Genomic DNA, 24193 nt, shown 5'->3' with positions numbered 1-24193 from the left:
GAATTTTTTTAAATTTTACAAAATGTTTTCTGGTTAGTTTTAGAAACAAGTAATATAAAGTAGCAATTGACAGTAACATATTCTTCAATTGTTTAAGAGGAATAAACACTTTCCAGCAAGAGAGAATTCTTACGTGGATATATATTGCATGTGACTGAAAAAGGCCTGTAAAGAACTTTGAAGCACTAATAGACTGTTAAAGAGTAAAGATGAGTTTGGTTCTTACAAGTATAGATTTCTAGGTTGAAGAAGGAAGACAAAAATACAGTTTTGTATGGTATTTAAGTTGCATCATATCATTCTTAATTATGCATCAGTTCCAAAAGCATGTTGTTAAATTCTGTTTTCAGTCTTCACCCAAAATGCTTCAAGTAAACTGACTTCTTGGGATATGTTTTCAATACAATAATATTCAAATTAATAAAACCATATTGGCTCCAGAATACCAAATTTTGAAGGAAAAAGATTGATTTGCATTGTCTCACAACAAAGGCGTAGGTTAGAACATTATATAGCAAGACATATTTTCATAATTGTGATTTTGACACAAAGGCAAATTGAGTAGAATTTAAACTATGTTCAATCAACTGTTCAATTTATGAAAATAATTCTTAGGGATAAGGTAATACAATCATTGATCTCATTTCAAATGAACAAATTATAGGTGGGGGAAACTATCCTTTGAAGTTAGTGGGAGCATTCAGTAAAAAATCAGTTTTCTAAAAAATAAAAATAAAAGTGTTTTTTCTTTTTCTTTTTTTTCTTCTCCCCCCCTCCCCTTCTCTCCTTAATATAAGCCCCTGTTGCATTAAATGCCAAAGAATTGCATGAGTCTCCAGCATGGAATGTTAACATTGTCTTTTCCCCTCTTTTTCTACTGTTCATTTTCATCCATGTATATTTTGTTTGCCATCACTTTTTTTTTTTTTTTAAATACTTCATGTTAAATTAATTTGGAAACATCCTAAGCTGTGCAACCTCTACGAGTAGTAACAGCGGATACCTGTCTATTTCACTATCTAGTCCCTCCTCCTATGTCTCCATCTTCCAAATCCGTGAGTACTCCAAGTGAGGCTGGAAGCCAAGACTCTGGTGACGGTGCTGTTGGATCCAGGTATGATTACTTTAATAAGCTGTTGTTTAAAATAGCTCTGGGAACTTTTGTAACTTGAATACAGCTAAAAATTGATGAATGTCTGTGTTACTCAAATTAAGATAAAACACTTGAAATGTGGACTGCTTAATAACTGAAAATATTATTCTGGAAAACTTATTTTATCCTCAAATTCAGGTGACTTATCCTGAAATGGATTTTATTTTAAACACTTAGTGCCATAAGTAAATGTTAAAATAAGTGTGAATTACTTTTAACTATAGCCATATGTCTTATGGAACAGTAGTTCAGAGTGACTTGCATACTGGCCGAAAGAAAACATTGCCTGAAAGAGGTCTTCTCTCTTCTTGTAATAAGAACTTGGCATGCAGTGGGTAAATTCTCCTTTTAATATTTGCTCAAAAAATCTATCTTGAGAGACTCATTCCCTGAACTTTTACAGCAAAGGTGGGCAACTATTTTTGCCAGAGGGCCACTTAGAGAATTTTGGTGAGCTGTTGTAGGCTGGGTCAGCATCCCTTTTCCCCTCCTCACAACAGCTCACCAAAATGCCTTAAGTGGCCATCTGGCCCAAATAATTGCCCACCCCTGGGTAGAAGGAACCTAACTTTTGTTAACCCCCTTCTCTCTGCACCCTCTCCCATGCCCCAAGTCACATGCAGCCAGGCTGGGCCAGTGCCACACTGTTCCTGCGTGCCACCTCAGGTCATGTGAGCACAACTGATGTGGCTCCTGCCCAACCTGGCTGTGTGCCAGGGATTTGGGGCAGAGGAGGGGGTGCAGGGATAAGGTGGGGAACACAGTGCACCCAGATAACCCATGGATCCTGGCTCCCTTCTCCATGCACCCCCTGCCCCACCCGGAGTGCCAGCATGCAGCCAGGTTGGGCAGGAGCCACCCCAGCTGTGTCCACAGGGCCTGAGGCATGGCACTGGCCCAGCCTGTCCAGGGACATGGGGTTGGGCAAAGGTGCAGGGAGAAGGGGGCCAGGAGCTGCAGGTTATCTGGGCCCAGCTAAGCCAGTGCCGCACTGTGTTCCCCCACTTCTCCGTGAGCCCCCAGCATGCGGCTGGGCTGAGCCAGTGACATGCTGTGTTCCCATGCACCACTGTGAGCCACATGGGTGCAGCTGGTGCAGCTCCTGCCTAATCCTGCCATGTGCCAGAGATTTGGGGTCAGGTAGGTGCCACTCCAGCTGCGCCCACATGGTGCCATGGCCTGACAGAGTGTGGCCCTCTTCTTCCTGTACCATCTCCTCTGCCAGTGAGGAGAACCTTACCTGAGCTTTGACTCACTGAGGGCCAGGTTGTCTGGTTTGCAAACAGCCACGTGGTCAGAGCTGCACGCAGACAACCTCACTGGGCAGAAGCCTGACCAGGAGTTCAGTGCTCCCTCCATGCCTTGGAGCATATGCTGGGCAGGGCTGGCTGGGCTGGGGAGGGGAGTGGCTGCTGCTGCTGCAGCCAGCTATGGCATGGGTAAGGGAGAAGGGTGAGTGGAACTGAAAGCCAGGGCAGCTATGGGTGGATACAGTTCTCCTTCAGAGGAGCAGCTGTGGCCTGGATAGAATCATTTGGCAAGCCAGATCTGGTTCACAGTCCATATTTTGCCCACCTGTGTTCTACAGCTACAAGTACCCTGCACAATAGCTTCAGCAGCGTATAAGGCATGGAAATAGAGCATTTTCTCTATCTTCCAGGTGGCATTGCTGAGGGCTAGAAAAATGATTTAACTAATATCATATAGTAGGTCAGTGTTTGAGCAGGTAATAAAACTTGACCCACAGTAGGGGAATTGGAAGAACTATCTCTGATTGTATATAAAATATGTACTCTTGGTGGGATAGCTGGCATTCAAAAACTCTTGAAGAAGGATTTTCAGAATTCAGAAATAATTTAATTGGTCACTGCTAGAGAGTTATATTTCAGAGGTCTGAATATATATTAATACACATCAGTATCTGGAGGATATAGATATCTGAATTGTTTTGATGATGGGCTGAAAATGCATCCTTTTGACTTCAGCATGCTGCTGCATTTCTAAATTAAACTGTCCACAAGTTTAATTCTTATGCTGCAACTGTCTTCTGGTTGGTTTAGCTTCTCATCTAGGCTGAGTCTAATACCTACTTAATAGGTATAGGCTGGTTTCAGGCCTAAGCTCTGCTGCTGTTTTCAATTTGCCTAGGTTTTTCTTTTGTCCTTGTCATCGCTGAAAAAATGACTTTCTTGTTTTATTGGAGTTTGTCTATCTTTCTTTCCCTTTACAGTGTTTCTCACAAATGGTCAGAATAAAAATTCAGTGCTGTAGAGATCAGTTGGAGGGTCAGATATTAAGTGCGTTCGTATATGTATTAATGCTGGGAATATTTAGTTAATATTTATGAAGTGCTCTTAAGAGGCTTGTGAAGTATTTGCCTGTAGTCCACAAAACCTTAATCAAATATGGAAAAGTAGGGATTGCTGTTCGTTGAAGCAGATGGATAATGCATGCTTTAAGACATGTTACGTACTTGGAGAGCGAAAAGAGCAGTATATTATGTCATTGTGGTCACAAAGAAAGGGCTGAACTATAACCTCAAAATGCCATGGTGGTTTCAAAAGAACATCTCTGAGAGAAACAAGTCACCAGATGGTGCAAGGCTTGAGATGTCATGGTGATCATAAAAAGTATAAACTTAATGAAAAAACTGCATAAAGAGTGACAGGAATGAGTTGAAGAAAGTCTGCTTTATGTGTGCTCATAAGACTCTTACAGTGTGATTAACATATGCTCAAACAACTCTGAAATGTAAAAGGGTTTTTCAGCAATTTATTTGCTTTAATAACCCAGTACATCTTTTAAAAATACACATCACATGGTTTATATGTAAGGGGATGGGGGGCAAGAAACTTGCAGTCTCATTTTTACTGCTTTGCAAAAAGATTTTCTAAAGATGTTGGTAAGCTATTTTACCACTGTAGAAATGCAGCATGTGAAAGATTATATAAGTAAGAAATCCTTCATTTTCAGGAAAAGAAGGTAGGATTTGTAATGTGAAAGCACCTAAAAGGATTTCTCCCTTATGGAAGGGAGAATATATTTAAGATTTTGAAGTGTTGGATTAAAGTCACTAAATTTGATTCCCAATTGAAATTGTTGATAGAAGAAAATGGTTCCGGAATTTATTTAAAACGGTTTATTTCTGACGCATGTAAGAAACCCTCCGGTTGCAAGAAATAAATAGGAAAACTGTCTAAAGTCTTGGGTAGTGAAAACTTGCTGGGACTGACTCATGCTTTACACTTCTGGTAAATGAACAACTTTCAAGTGGCACTTGCCTCAAACTATTTTCAGTGCCTTGTACATAAACTGTTGGAAGCCACTTGGTATCTTTAGGAACAGTAACATGGGAACAACTTAATTTTCCTGAAACAGAAGGGAGAAAACTTTTATCAACCTAGTATATTAAAATATTGCATACTATTTTTCAACTTCCTTTACTAAACAAATGAAATTCTTACAAAGTATGGTGGGATGTAAAACTTACTAAAATCAGCAGATGTTCTCTTATTAATATTTCATGTATGTATATAACACATTAGTTTCAAACATACAAGTAGACAGCAACACTGGATGAAGCAAATTCTTTTCCAGACAAAACTAAAATATGAAGTAGAATGTGTCTTAAAGTGTATATTAGATCTTATAGATCACTTATATTCCAATATGCTTAATATTTTGAAAGATCATGCTAGTATAGAGTTTGCTATTTTCTGAGATCTGAATATTTTAAATTGTGTTAGGTTTTAAATCGGATGACATTTATAAGCCCAAGGCAGTGCTTAACCCATAATTACAGCAATGTCAAATCTTGGAAACTTTAGCAGTTCTTTATCCCAGTGGAAATGCATTTTGCTTCTCTACCAAAAGGTTTATGGGTTGACTCATTTCCTTTACCAATATGACAATTTCCTCCACATATTTAATGCTTTGGGCAAGCTTGCAATATGTTAACAAATCTGCCTTCGTATGACATAACCAGATCTGTATAGCCTTAAAATCGAGTTTAAAGTATGATTCTTCTTAGCTGTTTTGAAATGGATGTTTGCTTTCATTCATTATCTACTTGTGTCTGCTATTTTGCAATTCTTTAACTTACCAACTCTGAAAGAATTGAATGCGTCTCTAATTGCTCTGAATTGTCAGTTTGTGTTTTAACTATTTTATACTTATGCCGCATATTATATAGCATTGAATGTTTGCTGAATTTCCACTAACTGACATTGCATTATTTTGTTTCTTAAACAATAAAAAATAACTATAAACTTACAATAGCTTTAACATTTCATAGTATGTATTTGCTTTACTAATCTCTGGCCTTTTTTGCTAATGCTACATGGTTGTTCTTCAACCTGTGGTGTCAGGACGCTGCATTGGGATACTGATCCATCAGTTCTTCAGCTTCACTCTGATTCCGATCTGGGGTATTGCATAGATTTTATTATTCCCTCTTTTATGTATTTATAAATATACATTTAATATAAGAGCTCAATTTTGGCATTTAACTTTTAAATTACTCTTAGAAGAATGCTAGTTTGGGAAGTAATTGAAGTCCCTGATCTTAGTGCAGTTGGTTCACAGTGGTCAGTTTTGATCTTACTGAAGTTGTAAGTGATCACTTTGCCCACCCCCAGTAATATTTTTTTTTTTTTTGTCTAAAGACTTTTTTGGCAAGGCAGACTTCTTAAATAATTACACTGAAAGAAAGTAGCTCTATATAACTACATTCAAAGGTGGGCAAATACATAGTGATGGCCGCAAGTTGTAAACAATAGTTAATGGAAAAAAATTACCATCCTCAAAGGCTTGCAATACTTATAAAATAGATTTTACTTATAGGGACATAGACTACATTAATCACTGGAGTTCACCCTAATCAAGGGGGTAGTATTGGACTCCTTTAGCTCGTGGCACAAACTCAAGGGTTGAGAATTTCAAAGGTAAGCCTGCAGGCATAACTTGCTTTCTGGCAGTAAAGATTATAGATCAGTATTAACTAAGTAAGATCCACTGACTGTTCCAGCATTGTGATCCTGTTCTCAAAATATTTTTATGGAAAAAAAAAAAAAAAAGAAGATTGGTTATATTCTTCCCCTGATCCTCTTTTAGTTCAATGTGAACCTGCCCTTTAGTGCCTGATATGTGACTGAACTGTAAGAGACTATAACCTTATTGTAATAAACCCTATTTATAGTAAACCCCTGCTTTTAACCATCTCAGTAGCAGGAATGGGATTTTTTTTGTTTGTGTTTTATGATGACGCAGCAAGTTGACTAACTCTTTAACAGCAAACACCCTCTTTTAGTGTAGTTTTTCTACTGATTTCATGGGGATGCATTATGACAAGGTTGTACCGTACTACATATGTATGTCTCTGTGTGCATTATGTCTTAGTTTGACCAAAATTGTCCTTTCTAAATAAAATGTTATTTAAAAATAGAAAACAAAGCATTAAGTTCTGGAATATTATTTAGAAATAATGTATTGTAACTGAAAGTTCTGAATATTCACAGTTACAAATAAGTAGGTCTGGGATAGGTAATGGGGGTGGACTGCATAGTTGCATGGGCTCAGCAATACTTGTTAATTTCAGAGTAGTTGAACATTTTTCAAATTGGAAAAATTGGAACTCTGATGCTGCATTTAACTTGTGAGTGGGGTCATCCAGAAATCACTGATGTTACACCATTATTAAGGCTTGAAAGATTGGTATTTTATCCAGCAGAGAGAAATCATGTGTACACCAAGACTGAGCAGGCCTTTCTATAAATATCTGTCTTTTTCTTTTTCTCCCAGTCTTGTGTGTACAAGTAGCCACCTTTCTAAAACTAAAGATAGTATTATATTCAATTTGCATGAAAGTTTTCAGATGTTAATGTTCACAATTTAGGTTTATTTGGGGTATAATGTAAGGTGATGGCTTGTATGAAACTCTTTAAATTACTTGTGATTATGTTCTGATATTTTTATTTTTTGTTTAGACGTGGACCTGTTAAACTGGGAATGGCAAAAATTACACAAGTAGATTTTCCTCCTCGAGAAATTGTTACATATACAAAGGAGACTCAAACACCTGTTATGACTCAACCTAAGGAAGGTGAATGCCAACTTACTACTTTATATAATTTTTTTTTCTGGTTATAAAAGTATATATGAAAACTGTTTTAAAAGCAGAGATGGATCCCAATCACTTCTAGCTGATGGTTTTTAACTTTTAAAAAGGTAATAGAAGTTTTGTTTTGATTTGTAGAAGAATTGATTTCTTTAATTTGTGTTGAGTTCATGGACCTCTTGCCTACTGCATATTGTCTTAGTTTCTATTATTAACAGTACTTATTTTCTGCTCCCCAGTGAACAGCTGTGTTATTTTCTTCTTTAGAAAAAGCACCTTAATATGTGTGTAGACATGCCCACTAATGTGCATTAAACTCATTACCTCTAATGTCGGGTAGGTAGGTACTAAAGAAATGTACATTAGGCTGCCTTAATGAATGTGCACAGTTTTTAAGTGGCGCTTGATATGCAATAGCCTATTTTACTGTGTGTTAGCCTAATCGCACATTTTTTACATGATGCTTTAATGCACAGAAAAATAAGTTACTGCATATTAAAGCGCACGTGTAGATGTGCTTTGTGTTGCTTAAACAGCTGTATATCCACAAGTATGCGATGTGATCCATATATCTGAAAGTAACTATTTGGAGGCTTTATATATAGATACGCCTATGAAGGCAGCAAGTCATAAACAGTAGTTAATAAATAAAAATAAACGTTCAAAAATTTGCATTCTTATAAAGCGGATTTTGTACATAAGGACATAGACTCCCCTTAATCATTGAGAACTGGAATTGCTCACCTTAACCAAGGGGCAGTTTTTGACACCCTCAGCTCATGGCACAAACTCAAGAGTTTGAGAATTTCAGAGTTAAGCCTTCAGGCATAACTTGCTTGCTTGCAGGAAAAAATATCTTTTAATAGAGGTATAGTTGGTTAATGCATTTGCCTTTGACCATTAGAGACCTGGGAATTAGATCATAATGGAAATGTTTGGTCTTTGCCTAATTCTTAATGAATGCTTGGGCACACTACAGCCACTGAACTGTTCAGTTCTACTGCCCCCAGGTATTAAAATGGCTACACAAGATGTAAATTTAACAATACAGTTTCAGCTGTAATTTTATGCTTCATATCTTAATGTTTACTTTTGTCTCTTCATAAGCATCTATAGATAAAAACTGTGGGCAGTGTTTCCTTATTCTTATTACATTTAAATTTTGCAAGATTAGTTCTTTCTTTTTTCCAAAGTGCTATATGATTTGCCTAAAAATATTTGCCTTCATAGCGCTCTGCTTGTGTGTATAAGTACATTATTGCTTATTATTGCACGCTGACTATATGTGCTAAAGTTGATCGCACGAAATTGGAAGTGGGAGTGGGGGGAAAAAAGCAAATGGGTAATACTTCTGTGTTGAAAGAAGTGTTTTTCTCCTTATCCACAGAATTCCTGCATAGGAGGATCAGTATGCTGTCTATAGCTGTACACAATTGGCAGATTTATTAGCTTTTTATTACTTGATAAACTAGAATAGAAGATTTTTTTCCCCCTGTCTTAATACTCTCCATAAATTATTTAAACTGGTTTAACATTTGAGGTTATAAAGTAAATAAAATTGTAAATAGAATATGCATTGGTATTTTAGTAAAATACCAAGTTGTGCAACGATTTGTAGACACACTTCTCTCTTTGAATACCCTTTCTATCCCTGCATGTGTGCTGGATGTATAAATACTTAACATTTCAGTAAGGGGCTTTGTTTTGGCTTGTTGTTTTTTTCCTTTGGAACGCTAGCTAAAATGGAAGCTGAATGCTTGTTTGTCAAGTACTAGTTCATGGATACATCAGTAGTAACTCAAAGGAATCACTTTGTTCTTTATGAACTTGCCAGTTAATGAAAAGGCTACTCTGGAATTTAATTGTTCTGTATTTAGGAAATCTCTTTAGTTTCTGTTCTGAGAGAACTCAGAGCAAGTGCCGTCTTGTGGCCATGATACATTCATATTCTGTATGCATCGCATTGGGCTTGGTGTCTGCTATCAGTATTTTAAGTTCTCTGCTGTTGTGGTATCCTGTATTTTGATGCAGTTTGAATGGTTTCTTAAAACTTTCCAGTGACAGAGTAATATACATCTTGCTTGAAATTGTTTTATAATTCATTAAAAAAATTCACAAAGCTGAGTTCATATTTTTGAGAAAAATCCTCTGAGGGTTGCAGTATATCTCTACTGGAGTACTGATGCCATTTTAGTGTAGGACAGCTCAAAAAATGAATAAATAAAATAAATGTCACCTTGCATTGCATTTTTTCATGCAAGTGTTTTGTTTTAGTTTTTTAAATAATCCTCAAAAATCCCCCAGTGACCAGTAGGTACCCCTACTTTAAAGACTGCTTCTAACTTCAGGAGTTAGTTTCTTAGAAGCTAGGGAAATGTAGAAGTCAGGGAAACTAACTTTTAGGGCTTTTATTTATCTTGCATACAAATCCATGGAGTTTGAGCCAGAATTTCAGATGCTTTTAGTTAGTTCATACAAGTTTCAGTATTAAGGAGTGATGGTATAAAATTTTATTTTGGACATGGGTGGAAAAGGATGTCTAAAACTAGAAACAACTGATGAAGGAGACTACATAGGTCAGGGCCTTAGTGTTTAAACATGAAAATCCAGCATCAGTCTCTTTTTAATGTGATGATTTTTTTATTTTATTTTTTTTTAGGGTTAAATGTAACCAAATTTAATTCTGTTCTCTTTTCAACACTCCTTCATGTAATCACTTTTTGCATAAAAAGCTCCACATCCCAGCCATGGAATGCTGTTTCCTCCTGTGTTATTTGGGATGAATAAAATGAAATATCATCATCGTCATATACAAGTAGAAAGTTCAGATGATTAGCTCTAGGTTGGTCTTGAATAAATCAACTCTGTTTCCTTAGACTAAACTTGAAAAATTTAAAGACTGCCAACTTAAAGTAGTCATTCTAAAAACTGAATTAAAACTAGTCTTAACTGTACCTGAATTCCCTTGAGTGTTTTGTGGTCTTTTGTATTGCTTTTATATTTCCAGAGATAGAAGATGACTTTTTTCAGTTATTTATATAAAGGAACTGTTCTATAATTGTTAATGATATTCATAATATCCATTAGTAAGAGTGGCAGATAAAATGAAGGTGTACTTAACTAGTTAATATATGCTTTTAAAATATATTTGAATGGAACAGGAGCAATGTCTAAGCTGATGCTTCTGTTGGCTCCCATTCTGTAGGAGTTAGGGAAGTCATAATCACTAGAAAAGAGCATATTGTAACAGCAAGTCTATGGTCTTGCATCCATGGTTCTTAGTTGTTGCACTAATTTCAGTATTTCCAGCTTTTGGCTAGTACCTATTCAGCAGGAATGCCTAGAAGATGTAGAATACAGTTTTGGCTCTAGGCAACTGAAATTACCAGAAGTTCACTTGAATGTAAAGCAAATTTAGTACTACCTGTAAACTGTAATAACCCATGTAATAAGAAACAAAGCAGTCTGTCAAAGTTTCCCTCATTCCATTGCCCTTTTCCCAATGCCAGTTTCCTTTTGCTTTTTTTTTTTTTTTTCCTCTCCTGTCACTTGCCTTTTTCTTCCTTCTGTCAGGTTTACATGGGAATGCAGAGAGTTAGTGTATGATTTCTGTATCTGAAGTGCTTATGATGCCTGCTGTGAATGAATTTGCCTGGGACTTTGTGTTCCAAGTTAGTTTCACATTCAGTAAATACTCATTAGTTAGAGTTTATGTGGAGGAGAATGACAGCACTGTTCACTTCCCAGTAGCGATTTCCAGAATACTCTTCAGCTAGAAAAGTTGACTGGATTGTACCTGCTCATCGGACCTTTAAAGTCCCTTGCTTCCTGAAGGCTCGAGAACAACTGCTTTTATTATCCTGCATCAGCTAGTTTTTATGTATGTGTATGTTAAAAAGTGACTTGTCATGTGGGTCAAGAAATGGGACTACCTTAACCTTTGGTTTTAAAAACCGAACATCTCTCTCAAACTCTTTTCAACTGCATCACTAATGAATAACTGAGAATTATGTATGCGCACACGCACATGCTAACACATATTATTATAGGAGCAGCAAATGATATTTCAGTGAGAAAATTGAGTTGCCACAATAAACTAGAATTGCCATATATGAAGTATTTTGGTCATAGGAAAAAAATTATCTAAAATCTTTCAGGAAACAGGAAAAATGTAATCCTTATCTATCTGAGTTCAATGTCCACTGATGGGTATATATTTTTTGTGCACCATGTCTATCGCACTTAATCTCTAGACAGTATTAGGTATGGAATTTCATGGAATCTTAGAAAAGTAGGGCTGAAAGGGACCTCAAAAGAACCCTCTGCTCAAGGGAGGATCTTCACAATTTAAGTCACCCTGTAGACTGTTTCTGAATAACAATGCATAAACTTACAGCAGAAAAATATGAAATGTGGTGCTGTGGGGTCCTTTGATTTTTTTTTTTCTTTTATCTTTTTTTTTTTTCTTTTTTGTTTAACAACTATAGTCTGATTTAATATAACAACAGAAAATCATGCGGGGAAGCACAGTAATAGTATATCAGTCTCATTCAGCTCCTTCGATCTATATCTGTTTTAGAAGAGCTGCACATAAAGTAAAGCCAATCATTTCTAGTCAGGGTTGCAACTGGATTTCCATTTAAAAGGAAGCTGCCAAAATAAGTTCATAAAATCCATGTGTTATGGCTGTTTCAGTATTGGTTAGATCCAATCTGGAAGTTGAACTTTATTACAAAATGCAAGGTGAACTGGACACAAGATTATTTAATTATGACATTCTATAAGAATGTGCTGAACCACTTTTGGGACTGCGCTGGCACTTGTTTGCTGCTTTGTACCCAAAAAAAGGTGACAAAAGAGAGCTAGGTCTACTGGAATTCCCTCAGCTCTTCCTCGGGTAGAAAATAGTAAAGCTTATGAAAGTGAAAGTAACAAGATCTGGTCCAGTTGCCTTATTGCTGTCTGTATTTTGCTGATACTCTACAATGTCTGAGGATTTCTTAATTCTAACTTCTTGGTATTGTTTTTGGTCAACGGCTCTTGTTTGCATAAATGACCCTTTCAGCAGATGACTTTTTAAAATCTCTTTTCCTTTTAAAATGGCCAAAGCTATTTTAAGCATTCCCTGTAGGTCCTCACAATTGGGAAGATGGACTGGTTGTCTTTAAGAATACCTTTCATCTAAACAACTCAGACTTTAAATGGTATAGATATTTCCCTCCCTCCGTGAAATAGTTTAAAAAGATAGCCGTGTCTGAGAGTGCACTGCTCTCTTGAAAATTAAGACAGGAATTGAAGAATACCATGTCCTTTTGACATCACAATAAACTCCAAGTGGACAATTATCCCAAACACTAGGGCTAAATTAAGACTTTACATTTTAGTCTGAAGGGCAGTACAATGCTTCCTTATGTCATACTGCATAGTACTGGCTCAGACAGAAAAGTGCTACCTTCTCAATCGTGACTTCCAGCTCTTGTTAGCCTGAAAGTCTTCCAACCAAGTTCTAGATTGACTAATCTCTCACTTTCTACATCCCAAGCCTAGCCCTACTTATTTTATAAAATATAACAAGATCTGAGCCAGAAATGTTGTAGTTGCAGGCATTTAGTGTGTTCGTAAGTTAGTGTGTTGTAAATAAAAATTGTTTGTGCAATTGTGCAGATGTCTCATGACCTTGGAGGTCCTTGTAGCATTTGAGAAATTGAATGTCTTGAAGAGATGCTGCTTTTTATCCAGCACCACAGAATAATTCAGGCAGGCCTTTTGTAGGAGATTTTTCACTTTTCTTAATAGAATGAGTAATTTCTAAAGGGTCTCATGAATAAATGTTTTGTCACATTTTTCATATTTTTATACCGTTTCCCTAAGGAAGCGAATTCAAAGAACATGAAAACAGTTGAGCAGAATGCCAGAGTGAGGAACATGCACATCAGATTTTGTGGTGTCAGCAAATTAGATCATACATGAAAGTTAATACCATGGATACCCTGGGGAGACTGGTTACCACGCTTAGATTTGTGTGAAGTAATCCAGGCAAGAACAGGCTTTAAATGAAAGGAATTTAGCTTGAAAGGTTGCTTGTTCATAATTTAAGTTTTCTGGGGCAGTGGAATAACAGTAGCTGCAGTCTTACTGTACAGTAAGAGTACAGACAAATTGTAAGCTAAAAACAATGGGGACTTACTACAGAGCATCTGATGTGCAGTTACTTTCCATATGCCTGTTTTTACCTCTACAGCAGAGCTAAATGGTGGGTGGTAGCTTAGCCCTGTTTCACTGAGGTGCTAGTTTCCACAGTTTCTCTTTCACTTACTGTGAGGTAGAAGCAGGCATGTAGACAATTAATACATCAGCTGTCTGTTCTCATCACCTGTTAACTTGCTGCAATTTATGAATGTCACAGCTAATCACTTCTCCTGGCTTAGCCTACGTTGCAAACTTTTCCTGGCGGAACTAAGGTGCATTCTGCAGCATCTGCGCTCAAAGCTTCTGTGCAGTAACAGAGGACTCCTTATCTATCTGAATAGTTATTCCACTTCTGTTAACCAGAGTAAAGCCGTTGCTGCCATGCAGCAGCCAGAAGGCATGTATAGACACTGCCATGTCTCAGCAGTTGGCCCCTTCCTACAGTGCAGTACATGCTTTGGTAGTGGAGACTGCTGTCTCTTGCCAGAATCTCTGGTAGCAGAGCTAGGGATGTGTTGTCATAGCCTTAAAGACAGTATTGCTGCATTAATGTCATACTCTTTGGAAATATGTAATCTGTGAGAGACTCAGATTTGTAAAATGAAAATGTTACTTCTGCTCTTACACTTTTAACTGTTTAGTCTTTTTCTCACTAGCATTTAATAATACTATGGAGAGGGCTTTCAGGTGCTGTTGTCAGACAAATGTCGTTATTACAATAGTATTCTTTAAAGAAATAGTTGATGTTTACATATACATATAGTTCTTGTACATGTCTTAAATATACACTGAAATACCAAGGGAAAATTTGATATGAAGACACCTTCAGCTTAACAAAAGGCACCTGTTTCACAGCTGATTTAACTCTGATTAACCTACTCTACAGCAACAGATTACTCAGACAACTGGAACTTCACTCCGTAGTCTTATTGCTAGGTGCAGCCTAATTTGCAGTGCTGCTTTTCTTTCCATCTCACCAAAATGCATCACAATTTTGATGTTAACTCAACATAAAAATTCAATTCATTAAACCCAGTTTTTGCATTTGTTGACAAAGAATTTGTCACTTTTAAAGTGGCTGCTACTTTTGTGCAGTCCGTATTGCTCATTTTATAACCTAAGATTCCCTGTCTGAAAAAACATGGTATTTTTTTAGCTTATTTAATGAATGTTCATTAATATATTGTGAAATACAGTTCTGCTTCCTGACTTCATGCTCCTGTGCAGTTCTGCTGAGATGCTAGCTGCTTTGTTTTCATCTTGTTTGGGAAGGAAACGTTTTATATCTTGAAACTAGAAATTCACATCAGGTGCGTTTTCAGCTTAGTCAACACTGAATGAGAGGAGGATGAGCTTGGAAACCTTCTCAAAAGCTTGGTCTAAGCTTGCTTCACAACAGCATTAAAAATGCATCTAGACTTTAAGTGAATACTTAATTTATTAAAAATTAAATTACCTTGAAAGCTAAAATTTCTAATCCTTCAATCCTTTAGCATATATTTGCTAGTACATCATTGTTACCACAGCCCTTGCAAACAGATACCGTAAATCTTAATAAAGTAGGGGGGAGTAGGAAATGGTGGAGGAAGGGATTACACAAACTTGTGACCATTCTTGTCTGATGGACTCTAGTTGACTTTTTAGACCATAAATTTCTCTGGGCAGGAATTGCATCCGTTTCTTGCAGGCACATTGCTGTTGCATACCTTGACTTTTTTGTGTATATTGAAGTTCTTGCTGTTACTTAATGTAAAGTAATCACAATAGAAGTACAGCCCACATGACTTGTGTGTCTGTTTGCACATAAGTAAATCTAAATGTGAAATTAGATGTTCAGTATCATCAATAGTTATGTTACCTTAATTATGTATTCAAACTATTGTGGCTACACTGTATCCAGTGTTTGGATGCATCAGCCCATATAAGATGACCATACTGAGATTAATGTCAAGAAATTTGGATCTTTTGTATAATATACCTCATCTGTATTTGAAATGTTAAAAGGGAGGAGCAATCAGCTACATGATCTTGTCTGTAAAATATGTAGATTATGAGGTCACTCGGCACTAAAAGGCTGACCATCTGCATTTGACAGGAATTTGCCTCCTGTCATTGAAAATGGTACTTAGAATCGGTGTGATGTACCAAGGGGGGAGGGGTTGGGTTGCAATTTCTAATTCATGACATTTTAAGCTAGAATAACCTCTCCTAGTCAGAATCCAAGACTTTAAATTTTAAGGTATTGATTATAGCAGCAAAATTGTTTAGGGAAAAAAAACCATATTTTATGTAACTAAATGTTAATGTACATCAGTTGCATACAGTTTGCCATTCTGTCACAGCTGCTAAATTAAATTAAAATTGAAAATCCATTGCTGTTCACACCACAGTGACTGGTTGTCAGAATTTCAGCTGTGTTTGAAGGAGAGACACTTTAGAATTGCTACAAGTTATACAGTTTTCAGATTAATAGTCCGTTGTACATGTGAATCCATCTAAAAAGGAGCAGTGTCTTTCTGTTTCTCCATGTGATTATTTTGCCCAAAAAAGCTTTCATTTTTTTAAGTAGCACAAAAGCTGTAATTGGCATGCTTTGTAAGGAAGTGTCAGTGTGCAAGAGAGTGGAGATCACTAAGAATTCTTTTACGCGTTCTTTCCCCTCTGCACCACCGCCTCCTCAGCAGGGTCACTGAGATCACTAGCTTTTCTTGAAATGGCCATTTTCACTGGCAGGTGCATTATACCCTGTATTTTCAGATTGTTTTTCCATTCTGAATGTTTGGCAGGTTGATTGCTCTGGCTGCATTGACGGAGAAAGGGCTGACAAATGCGGTTGGGCTGGCTGAAAAGACAGTGATTACTGTTTTCCTTTGTGGCTGATTGAGGCCCTTGAAAGGAAAGATTTTAACCTTCACCATTTGGTTCAAAAGTATGAGCATATATTGAAATCATTCATGCCATTTATCCTAGTTCTGTAAACTTGTCAGAACGTAAAAATCGCTCAATTTCAAGTAATGTAGGATTGGCATACGTCATTATCATTTTGATTAAGTTGGAGTTTGTATTATTGTGTGCATTATACAGTGTCACTTAAAGCTTTCTTTCCTGCAGGTACAGTTATATTTTTATTGCCTATACTATGGAGTGTAGAAAGATATTCAGACCCTCTCCAAACCTATCACTATGTGTGTGGTTTGGCAGCTGGTATGGCCTACAAGCTGTATTTTGTTTGCAGGGTAAAGGCTTGTCTGTAGACCTCCTGGAGTGCTGGTAATTGCACAGGCTTGCCTTTGGGGAAAGACATGATTGGAAGCAGTCAGGCAGAAAAATGTTGTGCCATCCCATTGCCACCTCATAGCAGAGAGAGACAATCCCAGCAGTACCATCTGGTTGTTGCTATCTAGTCAGCTGGCCTGGCTGCTGGGACCATGGGTTGGCAGCTGGTTCCCATCCCTTGACCACTCTTTATTTGTGTGTGTGTATTTTTTTTGTTAGATAACTTTGAACGTGGGTCAGGGAGATGACTGCAACAAACAAGTAGAGTCCCTGTTGAATACTGTCTCATTACTTGTGATGAAGCATGCTGTAGACTCCTGCTGTCATTCCCTTATAGACAGATGACATAGTTGTTTAACCAATAAAAATAGTCTTTTCAAAAACTTACCCTAGGAAACAGAGGAAGAAAAGGCAGGAAATGCATATTCTACAACACTAAGTAATTTAAAGTTATTTTCTGGTTTACAGTATTGAAGGGAGAAGCTGTAATAGTGCAGAAAGTGCTGTAAACCCTGTCAGGATTCCTGTATATTAAAATTTTGCGGTGTTCATTGCAATTAAGAAAAATACATTTTGCTTTAAAATTCTCATTGCCAGACATGATACAGATAATGAGACTTGCATTTAGAATGACAGAAAAAAATTGTAATCTCTCAGCTATTATCTTTAGCAAAATTTGCCTCTCAAAATAGCAACCTGAAAGCTAATGTGAGCCATCTTTGTGCCATGTGAAGATCCATTAGACACTGATGGTTTCAGATCACAAGTAAACAGCGGCTCTGTAGGCTATTTTAGACATTTGATTTTCTTTATTCTGCAGCATTAATGTGTCAGCATGTTACATAAAACTACGTGGCAGATGCAAGTTGTCTGGAATGATAAATGCTTCTAGGAGTTTAAGATTTCTGTTGTGAATGTTTTAAAATTTCTTGGGTATTTTTTTTTTCATTTTACCCAGCTAAACAAATTAATGTGACCATGCACTAAATAGCGAAGTAGGCAATGTTCTGATTCATAATTCTTCACTTTAACCAAACATTATATTTTACAGAAATGTAATTATATTTGGTGAAATAGTTCATTTTGTACTGACTTATTTGAAACTCTATAGAAAATGTTATGCCTTTTTAAGAACATTGATGATTTCACTGTACTGTTCCTCATCAGATGAGGAAGAAGAAGATGATGTTGTGATACCAAAACCATCAATTGAACCCGAAGAAGAAAAAACACTGAAAAAAGAGGAAGAGGAAGAAGGTACAACTCGCTCCAGGGCATGATTGATTTATTGTAATAAAAAAGAAGCTTTAATTAAATAGGCTGTCTCTTATCAGTTTAAGTTTGTTTACCATTTACTTACCTTTTAAATACAAAATATAACAACACTAAAATAGTCTAAAACATTGCATATGCGGATGTTATGAAAATATGTTTTTTACAACATTGTGAAGTATTTGGTTTTCCTATCTATGCATTTGTAAGAAGGAAAATAATCTGAAAAGTCAAAGAACTTGTTTTGTTTTCCAGTTGCACCTCATGAACTTACAGAAGAAGAAAAACAACAAATTTTGCACTCTGAAGAATTTTTAAGTTTCTTTGACCATTCTACAAGGATTGTAGAAAGAGCTCTTTCTGAGCAGATTAACATTTTCTTTGACTACAGTGGAAGAGACTTGGAAGACAAAGAAGGGTAATGGCTTGTTGAACATTTTCCTGAGTGTATTTATTATATTACTAACTGAATTTAGATAACTTCTTCAAACCTTGCAATTCCCTCTTCTTGCAGAGAGATTCAAGCAGGTGCAAAACTGTCCTTAAATAGGCAGTTTTTTGATGAACGCTGGTCAAAGCATCGTGTTGTTAGTTGTTTGGACTGGTCGTCTCAGGTAAATTAATACTTACTTTTAGAAGTGATGCAAAAGTGATTTCTTGTGTGTGTATGTGTGTGCTCAAACTTTTTGCACCATTCGTATGTGGTGTTCCAGTTGTATTTCTTAGAATAGCACTGATACTGGTAGTTCCATGTGTGTCTGAAGGTACTAGTTCGTAGCTTGTTCATACCTCCTGCATTTTCATTAAAGTACAATGACAATGTATAAATGGAACTAAGTATGCTGAAGGCACTTAAACTGAACTGAGTATGTTAAAGACACTGCAGAGGTAAGTGTCAGCTCTGGGGGGAAAAAAGCATGTCTAAGTTTGTTTTAAACTGTGAAAACCAATAATTGTAACTGAAAAACACTGTGTCTTAGCTCTGTAGTTGGGGACAAACCTTTTAATGGTCACTAATTATAAATATTTCTGTCCCAATTTCATATATTATATGGGGCTTAAACTGGTTTGACTGGATTGAGAAAATATTCACTTACTCCAAATACCTCTTTTTTTCCCCCCTGCCTCTTCATTAACTTTTGTGACTAGTACCCAGAGTTGCTTGTAGCCTCTTATAACAACAACGAAGATGCTCCTCATGAGCCTGATGGGGTGGCTCTTGTTTGGAATATGAAATACAAAAAAACTACCCCGGAATACGTCTTTCACTGCCAGGTATGATGCAAGTTCCTGTTTCACCAGGCTAAAGATTTTATGTTGATGAATTTAGACAAGTGCCTTCTTTATAGTTGTCAACATGATGATTTCATTGGGCTGGCATGTACTTTTAACCACATGTATTTGCAAACAGATGTTGATGGATGTAGACTTCATTGCTTCAAAAAGATTCTGCTGACATCATTCAGAGTATTTAAACTTGTCTGCAAACCTATGTTTCTTATTCTAATTTAGTTAAACAACAAGAAAACATTTTTGTATTATGCCTGAAGTATAAGTAGCTTTTTTCATAAACTGTAACAGAGAATGTACAACTAGACCTTAGCCCACAAAGCAAAATGTGTATGGCCTAAGGAGATGGACCAAGATAGATAAGTAGAAACACATGCTTCATGTAGAAAACAGATGCGGATTTAAAAATGGATTAGTGAAAGGTAAAAATGTGCAAATCTTTCCTATTCAACTATGCCTGCAATAGCAGTTTTCTTTTCAACATGTCATAATCCTAAAATATAGTTTAGCAGAATTTAAACTAATGTATAATCTGATGTCGGATTACTGTCAAGACATAGCTGACAAAGGTAATTAATTATGATTTGCTGCTATAAATATAAAAGTTTTTCTGCTTTCTTTTTGACAAATGAGTAGAGAATGTCTCTTAATGGTGTTACAGTCTCTCATGTGTTACAAACTTCTGAGAGAAATACAAATCAACTACATGCATACAGGAGGAACAGTGAGTGGGAGCTTCACTTTCATTTAAAGTTAAAACCAGAAGCATGTCAAGTGTTTTAAGTAACCATTCTTATCAAGTTCCTGCGAAACTTTTAATAATTGCTTTCACCATCTTTTGCTGCTTTATCCAATATCAAATGTCTGAAGGGACAGTTCAGCTCTAGTAATGGTCAGGTTTTCTTGACTGTTCAACATGACTTTGTTACTTTGTGACTTTTCTTTTTCTTTGCAGTCTGCAGTGATGTCTGCTACATTTGCAAAATTTCACCCAAATCTGGTTGTTGGTGGCACATATTCAGGCCAAATTGTGCTATGGGATAATCGCAGCAATAAGAGAACCCCAGTACAAAGAACTCCACTTTCAGCTGCTGCTCACACGGTAGGAGAAAAAAGGCATCTACAAGAACTACTTCCTGTTGAGGCATATCAATTCCTGGCTGTTGGACTGGGGTGGCATTTTAGTGCCTCTGTTTGCATTTAGCAATGCTGGCACTGAAAAATTTAAGATTCTTGCCTTTGTCGCTCTGTTGACAGTTTTATAGGTGCCAAGTCTAAACACCATTTAGTTTTTAGTTACCAAAAGGTATGGACATTCATTCAGACAGTACTTTTAGAGACAGCCCTAATGCCCTGAAAAACGTTAATCCACTGCGAAGTAAAAATTTGAAGTACTGCTGAATTTATGCTGGAGATTCCTTTTTCTGAGAAGGATTTTGTTGTACTCTTTCACTCTGTCTTTCCAATTTAGCATCCTGTATACTGTGTAAATGTGGTTGGGACTCAGAATGCTCACAACCTGATTAGCATCTCAACTGATGGAAAGATATGCTCATGGAGTCTGGATATGCTTTCCCAGCCACAGGTAGAGTAAACTTGGAAAAGTCTATGATACAGAGCTATAGAGGATATTTGCCACTTTTCTTTTTTTTTTTTCTTTTTTTTAAACTGCAGGTAATCTGTACCTTAATACTCAGTCTAACATCTGTATACTTGGGGTAAATATTTTGTAAGACTTAACAGATTTAAAAAAATGTATAAGCATTTTCATAACACAGAGGTACAGTAATTGGTCTGGTAGTATTACCAGATAAATATTAGTAACTTTTTTTTAACGGTACTAAATCAAGTGTCATCTGTGGATCTTATAACATCTGTCTTCACCATGGATGCTAAAACTTGGTCCCATAAGTAATAGACACATATTTTAGATGGGCTAAAACAAGAATGGCTTGTGAGCATGCTGATGCTAAAAAAAAAAAAAAAAAAAAGTCAGTATTTCAAATAGTAAGTTTTGAATAGCAAGTTGTTGATAATCTTTCTCTACAGGATAGCATGGAGTTAATTCATAAGCAGTCCAAAGCTGTAGCTGTCACTTGCATGTCCTTCCCTGTTGGAGATGTCAACAATTTTGTGGTTGGAAGTGAAGAAGGCTCTGTGTACACAGCATGCCGCCATGGCAGGTGAATAATAATCCTTGTTACTCTTTTAAAGTAATTAGGAGAAGAATCATGGTAAACTTTACATAGCAAAATCTTGTTTCTATGAATAGTCTGGGGATGTCTGTATGAATCCACCATTATCTTTCATAATGTTTTCAAATTGTGCCCTTTTAAGTTCAATTTGCCATTTCCCTCCTTTGGCTTGGAATGGCTTTTAAATGATGACAAACCGACTGAGTTCAGTTCTGTTCATTTGAATCGTAGCAGAATATCCCAAACTTTGTATCAGTTCTCTGGATAATTGTACAGTAGCATCACGCACAAATCTTAAATCGCTAGCATTTCTCCTGCTGTTCAATCTGTTTTGAAATTGTCTGGCTGTATCTCATCAATTGCTTTCTTAAATAAAATTGAGTGTCCAGTTTTCATCTCAAATACACATTGCTATTGCTGCACATCTCTGTGGCTTAAATAGCCAAAATTGTACCGCTTCTGTGTAACATTTTTTCCTTTCCCCTGATTTGGGGAGACTATTGGGGTGTATTGTCGTTATCAAAAACTAAACTTTGCTTCTGCAATGTGCATGTAACTTCTCTTTTAAGCCAGCAGGTGTTTGAATGCTTATGCCCGAAGACTGCATTTTGTTCTTAATATCATCCAAATATTTAGCTAGTGCTTGAAGAGCTTGTATAGTTAGATCTGGGTGGGCTAATGCCTACCAAATGTTATGCTGATCTCAGCAGTATTTTTGCATGCAACTTTTTTCAAAACCCATTTCTATTGTTTTTGAGAATTACTGATCTATGGGGTAATATTTAAGCCCATGTTTTGTTGAAAAGTAAACTTTAGGTGAGAACCTCCAATAGAAAGTCCTAAATAACCCCCTTGCCATGTATTCAGCTTTCTCTGTCTGCAAAATATAGCTTCGAAGAAATTTACCTTAACTTATTTTAAAACAGCAAAGCTGGAATCAGTGAGATGTTTGAAGGACACCAAGGACCAATCACAGGCATCCATTGCCATACAGCAGTTGGACCTGTTGACTTCTCTCATCTCTTTGTCACCTCATCTTTTGACTGGACAGTAAAGCTTTGGACAACTAAGGTATCCATATAGATATGTTTAACAGATTTTTTTCTTTTGTATACTTTGACACAAGGTGGTGCTATAATGTAAGGTATGTAAGTTGTCAAATGGTTGAGAGAGACTTGTTTGTTAAATTTATGTGACTTAGCTCTCTTTCAGTCACCTACAAATAGGGAACATTTGTGGATTTGGGGGGAACCTAGCCTATTTTTGCCTAATTGATATCTAAGTGTGACTTCACTTTATAGAGTCTGTCTGTTTCTGGTCTATTTTGTTCATTCTTTTCACTTTGCAAGTGACTTGGGAAGAACAGTGTAACAAAGTAGTCTGGGGCAGAGAGTTGTCAGAACATCCAGCCATGGCTCCAGAGGGTGCATGTAGAAGCCTTACTCTGGACTCATTCCAAAAGCTGCGCGCAGTTGACCCAACTGTACCAGGTCATTCAGGTTGGGGAATCAAAGACCACTGGACACAATACTAGCCACACAGTTCTTTTGTTGCCCTTGGCCATAAACGCTGGCATGCCTTGAGCATACTAGCTCAATATGCTTGGTTCAGGTGGACCTTTGACTTTCCTCTCTTTTTATGAGTACATTAATTCAGGTGGCCACTTGAGATCCCATCATTGCTCTAGTCCATTTTGCCATAGGTTTTAGAAAAATAAAAACAGTGCTGTTCTGTCAGTGAGCCTAAATTGACTTGTCCTTCCATCACTATCTTGGCTATCCTGGGGAACATGAAGATGAAACCAAAACCATGCTAGGGTCTCCCATAGGTAACTCCCATGCAAAATACTACTGTTTACCAATTGGTAAATTCTGTTTTAGAGATGTTAACTACTGTTCACAGGCTCTCTTGAGCTATTGGCCTCCTGTTGAAGCTGTTAAAAATAGCAGGTTATACAAGTGCAGTAAAATCCATCAAAAGAGATGGTTCTCAGTTACGCAGGCTCTCTTGTGCTCTCTGTAGCAGCACTTTTTTTTAAGCACTGATTTTGTTTTTCAATTTTGGGATTGCTGCCATTGGCAAATACGTCTCATCATCCCACCCACTGTCAAAAGATTTTGGTTTTAGAATCTCTGAATGCATAAAGTTATCTTATACAATTTTCTTTCAGAATAATAAGCCTCTCTACTCATTTGAGGACAACTCAGACTATGTGTATGATGTTATGTGGTCTCCTACTCACCCTGCCCTGTTTGCTTGTGTGGATGGAATGGGAAGGCTTGATCTGTGGAATCTCAACAATGATACTGAGGTGAGGCAAGATTTAAGTTAATTCTCAAACCAAACAAGAACATAATGTTTTTAGACTTCCTCAAAAATATCTGGCTAACAATGTTGCGTCTTGGCTGCTACATGTGTCTCTATAGAGCTGCAGAATATTACTTAAGATACCTTTAATAAAATAAAGTGGAGTGTTGCAGATTTCATAGTCAATACCTGTCCCAGAAACCAATGGCACTTGCATTTATATTTCTGTTGCATAGAGCTGTCTATTAAAGGGTTCCTCTCTGATTAGTGGAGACTTATGAAGGACATTGCTGAATGGAGGCTTTCTACATGGCATTGACATACTTGCCAATATAAAGGGCCTGTGTTCTGTTGTCTGAAATCTTTTGAGAGAATTTGACATGTTTTTAAATAATG

General features: G+C 36.8%; 1 protein-coding gene across 2 annotated transcripts in view; it reads left to right on the top strand.

The window, feature by feature from the left end:
* DYNC1I2 (dynein cytoplasmic 1 intermediate chain 2) overlaps nt 1-24193 on the top strand; it is a 36224-nt gene that overhangs the window by 8819 nt on the left and 3212 nt on the right. The window contains exons 4-15 of one of the 2 annotated variants that reach the window (XM_019553684.1): nt 1024-1114; nt 5521-5580; nt 7138-7253; nt 17901-17990; nt 18261-18423; nt 18520-18619; nt 19155-19280; nt 20251-20397; nt 20767-20880; nt 21345-21478; nt 22417-22561; nt 23661-23801. In XM_019553684.1, coding sequence (XP_019409229.1) covers nt 1024-1114; nt 5521-5580; nt 7138-7253; nt 17901-17990; nt 18261-18423; nt 18520-18619; nt 19155-19280; nt 20251-20397; nt 20767-20880; nt 21345-21478; nt 22417-22561; nt 23661-23801 — 1427 coding nt within the window. The remainder of the gene's footprint in view (nt 1-1023; nt 1115-5520; nt 5581-7137; nt 7254-17900; nt 17991-18260; nt 18424-18519; nt 18620-19154; nt 19281-20250; nt 20398-20766; nt 20881-21344; nt 21479-22416; nt 22562-23660; nt 23802-24193) is intronic. The other variant, XM_019553685.1, reaches the window with a different exon arrangement.

Source organism: Crocodylus porosus, unplaced genomic scaffold (assembly GCF_001723895.1).
Source record: "Crocodylus porosus isolate Cpor-Errol unplaced genomic scaffold, CroPor_comp1, whole genome shotgun sequence".
Lineage (NCBI taxonomy): Eukaryota > Metazoa > Chordata > Crocodylia > Crocodylidae > Crocodylus > Crocodylus porosus.
The sequence above is the reverse complement of the archived record's forward strand: the minus strand, read 5'-3'. Positions and strand labels throughout refer to the sequence as shown.